This window comes from Momordica charantia, assembly GCF_013281855.1.
Source record: "Momordica charantia cultivar OHB3-1 chromosome 6 unlocalized genomic scaffold, Mcharantia_2.0 BLBB01000006.1, whole genome shotgun sequence".
Classification (NCBI taxonomy): Eukaryota; Viridiplantae; Streptophyta; class Magnoliopsida; order Cucurbitales; family Cucurbitaceae; genus Momordica; species Momordica charantia.
The window spans coordinates 13,248,809-13,257,043 of record NW_028275164.1 but is presented as its reverse complement, the minus strand read 5'-3'; the positions used below and the strand labels follow the sequence as shown (position 1 = coordinate 13,257,043).

Here is an 8,235-nt window from a genome sequence, read left to right as displayed (position 1 = left end):
AGAACAACAAGGACAAGTATTGTCGTTTCCATCACGACCACGACCACGATACCTCAAGTTGTTGGGATTTGAAGTGCTAGATTGAAGACTTAATTCAAGATGGCTAGTTCAACAAATATGTCGGTAAACTGGGACCGAGCTCAATGGAAAAGAAAGATGAGATGAAGCGTTAAAAGACGCCGCCTTAGAGGGATGACCGACCTGCGGTCATCAACAACATTTTCGGAGGACCAAGTGTGGGCCAATCCAGAAACAAAAGAAAGGAGCTCGCCATAGAAGCCAGACGCAAAGTTTGCGTCATTCAAGAGTAGAAGCCGACATGCCCTATATCCTTCTCGAACTTCGATCTAGAAGGAGCACACCTACCCCACAACGACACCCTGGTAATTTCACCTCTGATCGACCACGAGCAAGTCAGAATGGTGGGTGAATGGTGGCGCCTCAGCAAACATCCTATCCCTTACTACTTATCTAGCGTTATGATGGACCAGGGCACAACTTAAGAAGTGTCAAACACCCTTAGTTGGATTCGTAGAGGAGTCCCTGAAGGATGCATTGACCTTCCCATCACAATCGGCCAAGGCGACACCCAAGTCACTCAGATGGCTGAGTTTGTGGTGATAGATGGCAGATCATAATACAACGCCATCTTCGGACGGCCGATAATCATTCACTTCGGGTCATTCCATCAACCCTTCCTCAAGTCATGAAGTATTCAACTTTCAATAGGGTTGGGATGATCCGAGGAGAGCAAAAGACTTCTAGAGAGTGCTATACCTCCGCCCTCAAAGGATCGGTAGTTTGTGCCTTAGAAGAAGAGGCAACTCTACCCAAGCAAATTGTCCTGCCTTCCGAGGACGAACAGATCAAGAGAACCCGACGTGAAATGGCTGCACTCACTGAGGAGCTGGAGCTTATCCCCTTGCTCAGCCCTGAGAAGCAAGTGAACATAGGCACCAAGCTGAGGGCCACTGATAGGGAAGAGCTCATCTCCTTCCTCGGGTCAAACACGGACGTGTTCGCATGGTCCCACGAAGTCATGCCCGACATTGATCCGAAGATAATGGTGCATCGCCTCAACATTGACCCATCATTCCGACCTGTTAAGCAAAAAACAAGACTTGTAAATAAAGAGAGGAGCGTTGTAATTGTTGAGGAAGTTAATAAGTTGCTAAAAGCTAAATACATAAGAGAATTTTATATCCCGAGTGGCTCTCTAATGTTGTTTTAGTTAAAAAGTCCAACGGAAAGTGGAGGATGTGTGTAGACTTCCCCAAACTTAACAAGGCATGCCTAAAAGATTGTTTCCCACATTCAAGGATCGGAAAGCTTCTCAACTTCATGGACGCATACTCCGGATACAATCAAATCAAAATGCACGAGTCGGACCAAGTCCACACCTCCTTTATAACTGATCAAGGCTTTTTTGCTATAAGGTCATGCGATTTGGCCTAAATAATGCAGGTGCAATTTATCAAAGGATGGTGAACAAAATGTTCGCCAACCAGATCGGACATAATATGGACATATACGTGGATGACATGTTATAAAGAGCAAGCAGTCCCGGTCGTACCTGGCCGACCTGACCGAAACATTCAAGGTCCTTCATAAGGACCGGATGAAGCTCAATCTGGCTAAGTGTTCCTTTGGAGTTTCATCTGAGAAGTTCCTTGGTTTTATGGTGAACAATCGAGGAATAGAAGCCAACCCAGAAAAGATAAAGGTTGTGCTCAAGATGCAAGCACCCAAGACTCTCAAACAGTTGCAGTGCCTGAACGAGAGAATTGCCGCTTTGAACAGATTTGTTTCCAGGTCTACTGATAAGTGCCTCCCCTTTTTCCAAGTATTAAGAAAGAAAGGGCCGTTTGAATAGACGTCTAAGTGCAAAGAAGCTTTTGAACAACTCAAGAACTACCTTTGCTCGGCGCCATTGCTCGCAAAACCCATTCCAGTAGACAAATTACATTTGTACTTGGCCGTGTCAGATAATGTAGTTAGCTCGCGAGGGAGTGCGCCAGAGTTCGGTTTACTACACAAGTAAAGCTATGACCGAGGCTGAGACCAGGTATCCTCAAATGGAGAAATAGGTCCCCGTCTTAGTCACCTCAGCATGAAGGCTCCTACTTCCAAGCCCACACCGTGACCGTGCTCATGAACCTACCATTGAAGTAAGTCTTCCACAAGCCAGAGACATTTGGCCGACTGATGAAATGTGCGGTAGAGCTTAGTGAGTATGACATTCAATTCGAACCTCGAACAAGTCTGAAGGGGCAAGCCGTAGCTTATTTCATAGCCGAACTCACGCCATCGTTGACCCAAACCTCCAAATTCGACTTGTCATGGACCATGTATGTGGATAGGTCTTCTAATGAAAGAGGATGTGGCGCAGGTGTGCTCCTACTCGCACCAGATGGCATGCGCTTCGATTATACCCTTCGCTTTAACTTCCGTACCTCAAACAATGAGACCGAGTACAAATCCCTCTTGGCCAGATTGCGCATGGCTAAAGAATTGGGAGCTAGCAATATCAAAATTTTCAGCGATTCTTAGCTGATTGTAAACAAAATAAATGAGAAATATCAGACAAAGGACTCAACGATGGAGAAGTATTTAGGCAAGGTCAGGTCGCACATCGCCTAGTTCCAAACTTCCGAAATTAATCAGATTTCAAGATTCGAGATCCGAGAATTCAAATGCTGACGCCTTAGCCAAATTGGCGTCCGCTTATGTGACCGACCTTGCGAGATCGGTCCTAGTGGAAATATTAGATACTTCTTCCATCTTAGAGCTAGACATGATGGAAATTGATTCCCAACCTCCGTCATTCATGGATCCGATTAGAGAATTTCTGACAAGCAACGTGCCAGCGGACCCAAAGTAAGTGAAAAAGATGTCTCGCAGAGTAGCTCAGTACGTGCTTCGAGACGGATCTATGTACCGAAGGTGGTTTTCTCTGCCTATTCTCAAGTGCATTTCTAAAGAAGATGGGAATTATGTTTTAAGAGAAATACACGATGGTGTATGTGGCAACCATTCCGGGGCCAGGTCCTTATCGGTCAAGGTAGTCTGACAAGGTTATTATTGGCCTACGATAGATCAAGATGCAAAATAGTTTATGAAAAGGTGCGACAATTGCCAGTGTTTCGCAAACATCATCCACTAGCATTCCGAGTTGCTCACCCCGATCTCCGCCCCTTGGCCTTTTGCCTAGTGGGGGGTTGATCTTATCAGACCATTTCTATTAGGCATGGGACAGACGAAGTTTGCAGTCATTGCCGTGGATTATTTCACTAAATGGGTCGAGGTCGAGGCACTTTCTACTATCACGGAAGCAAATGTCCCATCCTTCATTTGGACAGATATTGTCTGCCATTTTGGCATAACCAATATCGTTGTGACAGACAATGGCAAACAATTCTATAATGCAAAGTTCAAGGACTTTTGCAGGAAGCTCAGAATCTGTCATCTCAGCTCGTCCTCGGCTCACCCCAAAGCCAACGGGCAGGTGGAGGCCATTAACAAAATTATTAAGCGCGGTCTTAAGCTGAGGTTGGATGCACAAAAAGGCAAGTGGGCCGATGAGCTACCTGAAGTCCTCTAGTCCTATCGAACTACTTCACGCGAGTTTACGGGCGAGACCCCCTTTTCCATGGCCTTTGGTTCCGAGGCCATGGTGCTAGTGGAGATCGGCATGCCCACTGAAAGAGTCGAATATATTATGAGTAATCAAGGAACGAGGAAGAGCTGCTTCTTAACCTCAACCTTCTTGATGAAAAAAGAGAAGCGACTCAATTGCGCTTAGCTGAGTATCGAAATCGAATGGCCAGGCATTACAACTCCAGAGTCCGACCTCAGAGTTTCCAGGTCGGACATCTATTCCTCCGAAAAGTAGAGAAGCACGTCGAGACATTGGAGCCGAGTTGGGAAGGACCATTCGAAGTCAAGGGAAGATATATGTTGGCCGAACTCGAAGGAAAACTACTCCTACATCCGTGGAACACAGAACAGCTAAAGTGCTACTATCCTTGAAATGTCAAAAAAGTTCAAAATTGTTTGGACTTGTAAAAATTTTCAAGGAATAACCTTAAAGGATCCCATGTTCTTTAATTGCATCTTTGCTACAGACTACGAGCTCAATGTGAAATTAAATGGGGGTCAGGTACCTCTCTGTAAGGTGGAGTACTAATGTACAAATAAAAGTATCCGTACTAATGTACAAATAAATGTATCCTAAAAAACAAAACCTTCCAAACTTACCAGTTCGAGGTGCGATGAATGGAAACTTGGAACAGAAAGTCAAACATTCTAAATGTTGGGTGTGTTGCCCTAAACTCGTAGTTTGTATTTTGTAAAAACAAATGTCTATTTAATAAAGTTTTATTCAATAAATTTTGTTGTTGAATCATAGCTTTGCATTGTCCAAAATCCAATAAACTAAACATCCAAGGTTATTTTTGATGTAATCAGGACAGTACATATACTGGGTATATAGTCGATATACGGGGTATATATTTGATATACCCCTGATATATGAATGGATAATGTCTCGTGAATAACCTAAAGGGTCTATAGTATATGGATAAGGCTAGGTACCTTATCCTGACAACACTATGGATACGGCCCACTCTGTAAAGGTTACAGACGACTCGATCCAGGTAGTTCGTGTGGAGACATGCGAGTGGGGGTATCCTATACAATGAGTTTGTATAAGACCGGACCACGAAATAGGCAATCTTTAGATGTAACACCGTTAACTAATAGGTTGCTATTTCTTAGGATGACTAGGCAACTCATTCTCAATCCTGAGTGAGTTATGGACCCCTGCCCATGAGGACTCGTCATTTGATCTATATGGGTGAGACCGAGTGGAGAGTTGGGAACATAACTTCACAAGATGGAATTCACTCCTCCCCGACTTTAGGGGAGTAGATGAGTGTTCCCTTAAATGCTGACTCCGGGACTTGAACAAGGGGCTCCACCCTCTCATTGGCCGAGAGGGACTTCCGGTTATTGGTTGGACCATAACCGGGTTGTTCATTAGAGGAGCAGTGGTGTTTAAGGAGTAAGATGTAACTTAGGGGTAAAACAGTAATTTGACCCAACTTGAGTTACGAACACTCGTGAAGGATTAACTCGTCACTAATGGTCGTATATCCATGGACACGAAAATATTCTGCAGTGAGAAGAGTACAACTGCAGGTCTTTAGTGGAATGACCCGTAGTTAAAGAATCTAGATTAACTCAGTCAATGAGTTTGACCGATTAATCTTGCATCGTTGGAGCTTCGGATCTATAGGTCAATTAGGTCCCCTTGCTAGCTCATAACGGGTAAAACGAGGATCAAGTTTTTGGAAGAATTTGAATTGTTCAAATTACTTAAGGGATTATATGTATATTGATACATTATAATATATAGTTAATTATAAATTAAAACTATATATTATGAGAGAAATTATTTGAATGAGATTCAAATAAAATTAATATGAATAAGATTCATATTAAAACTATAGGTTAAAAATAATGTGCATAAGATGTACATTAGAACTATAGGTTATACAAGAGAAATGTTATAGAATATGATTCTATTTTTGTGATAAATAATTAAGTGTTAATTATTTATTTGATTTATATATATATATATATATTAATTATTAATTGGATTAATAATTAATAATTATTTATTAATTAATATGATTAATTAATAAATTAATTTTTATATTTTAATTATTATCTATATATATATTATTTATATATTAATTATTTATATATAAATATATATATATATATTATTAATATTATTAATGTTAATAATATTAAACTCGCCTGCAAAATTACAGGGGAGTGGGAGGTTAGTGTGACGTGGGGAGTTGCCCCACGTCACTGCTTCTGTTTCAGAACATTGAAGAAGAACACCCAACCGTTTTCTCTCAATCAAAGAACTCTATCAATCTCTCCCTCTTGTTCCAAAGGATTGTTCGATTTTGTATCCCAAAAATCAGCAACAAAAATCCGCTTCCGCTCCGGAATTCACATCCCTTCACTAAACTTACAAGTTTGAGGTGCAATGTTTTGAAACCTAAGCAAAAAGTCAAACCTCTAAGTCTACAGACTCGGGGGGGGGGGGGTGATTACGCTTGTTTACATGCGTAAAAAGAAGGTTTTAGATGCTGTTTTTACTATGTTTTAACTTTGTTTCGGACTTTTTCTCGGTCGTTTGAGTTCTAATTCATGCAAAATTCATATATGATGGTTTGTGGTTGGCTTATATTGTATTTATGACATTTTAGGACCATTTGGGAGAGCAAATTAATCAAAAGAAGCAAAAAGACGGAAAAACATCATGGGAGGCGCCAGGCGCCTGCGTGCCTGCAGAAAAACTGGTTTTCTTCCAACTTTGCCATTAATGAAATGCGTCTTCCAATGCGTTTTGGTCGTTCCAACCGATGCATACGTGTAGAAGAAGTGTTCCACTATCAGTTTGAGCACGATTTAGTCAATCAAAGATGTTGGAAATGGATGATTCACCATCGTTTTAGGACCTACCTAACCAATTCCGCACAGCTATAAATTCCAGCAGCTTCTCCACCAAAGTCATCAAGCCTTGCTTCCTTCTCTTGATCATTTTTAGTGTTTCTTTGTTGCTTTCTAAGTACTTTTGAGTTGCTTTCATTAGTTGCTTTTAGTTTTTAAATCCCGAGCACTTTACATTCCTTTATTGAGCTTTGTTTTGTTTCCATTTGTACTTAGTTATTTTCTACTTATTCAAATATATAAAAATTCAGCACTTTGCTTATCTTCCCTTTGCCTTTACTTTATTTTTAGTTAAGAGAGTTGTGTTTTTGGAGGAAAGAGCATGTGACACTCCCCCTTGTTTGAAAGAGAAGGGCGAAGCTCTCAATCCCGAGAAAAACTCTCCGTTAGTTAACTTTTGTTTTTCACACATGCATTCCAATTTCAACCATTTTACTTGCTGTATTTTCTTCAATATGTCTTTCTAAATTCCCGTCTCTAGCCCGGTTATGGATAGTTAGCCTTTTATTTCTAAAAAGGATTGCTAAGAAGTAGTGTTTTTGCTTTCCATTCATTGCTCAACATGTTTTCCCAAAAAATTAGGATTTAGAGAAGGCCACTGTAAGTCTTAAGTAGCCTAGACATAGGACCTTAACCCGAGGTTGCGACTATTTCCATCCTAAAACTAAGATATCTCTCATAATAGACATATTAGGGAATGTCTTAGGACTTTGAACTTGCTTAGACATAAGTCAACTGAAAAGCGTAGTCGTTGGTTCCTAAAGTAAAATGCATATCGTCCTTAGCATATCCTTGATTCTTTGTTGGCTAACTTGAAGTTTTAGGGCTAGGTTTTATCATTATAAGTCCAAATCCCAAATCCAAAACCATTATTTGTGACCACTTCCCATTTTACAAGAATCACTCATTTCAACATTCACTATTCTTTAAAACTGTAGAGTTTGGAAATTATTTAGATGTCCTTGAGGATCGATACTTGGATACTCCATCCATTTTATATTACTCTGACAGGTGTGCGCTTGCATCTATAGAATTGTTACCACGCTTAGTGCGTGCGTTCAGCAAATCACCAGTCAGGGGGGGAGGCAATGTAAAAAGACAAATTGTTTAAGAAATTGGTTTCATTGATTTTCGAAGTTTGAGTCGAGGTGTATAGACCTCGAGACTGATCAAAATTACATCACGTAGAGTTGAAAAACGAGCAAGAAAGACAAAATAACTAGAAGCAATGGAAGGAGAGAGAGTTTGGAGCTGGCTAGCTACTTGCGAGGTGCGACCCGAGCTCACCTTGTGAAGCCAAAATGTCAGGCTCTTGCGAGTCCAACATCCCAGCCTCTTGAGAAGAAGCCACTCCAGCAGCAGGAAGGCTCGCTCCATCAACTTCCTGCAAAGAGATGCCTTCGTTCTCTCCACTTTCCACCTCGACATCGGAGTCCAGGTCTTTCAAGTACTGGTCCACCAAGTCTTGGGTCCAAGAGATTTGTTCATACCTAACGCCCACTTCTCAACGTAACGCAGCTTGATCGGTTCGAGGTCAACCTCAGGAGCCACTTCCTTTACCCCATTCATCAGAAACTGAAGCTTGCGTCACTAAAGTCTTTAGCTAATCCATCAAAGTTCGGATGCTTGCGAAATTCCTCCTCCAGGAGCAACCCGTTCTCGAGCTTCGACTTCTCGAACTTCAACTCGACCTTCAGCTTCTCC

At 41.5% G+C, this 8,235-nt stretch overlaps 1 protein-coding gene across 1 annotated transcript; it reads left to right on the top strand.

Annotated features, from left to right (window-relative positions):
* Positions 1–3,247: 3,247 nt before the first annotated feature.
* On the top strand, positions 3,248–3,601 carry LOC148210711 (uncharacterized). Its single transcript, XM_088125159.1, has one exon. It carries the CDS (start codon positions 3,248–3,250, stop codon positions 3,599–3,601), a length of 354 nt encoding a protein of 117 aa, XP_087981285.1.
* The last annotated feature ends 4,634 nt before the right edge of the window (positions 3,602–8,235 follow it).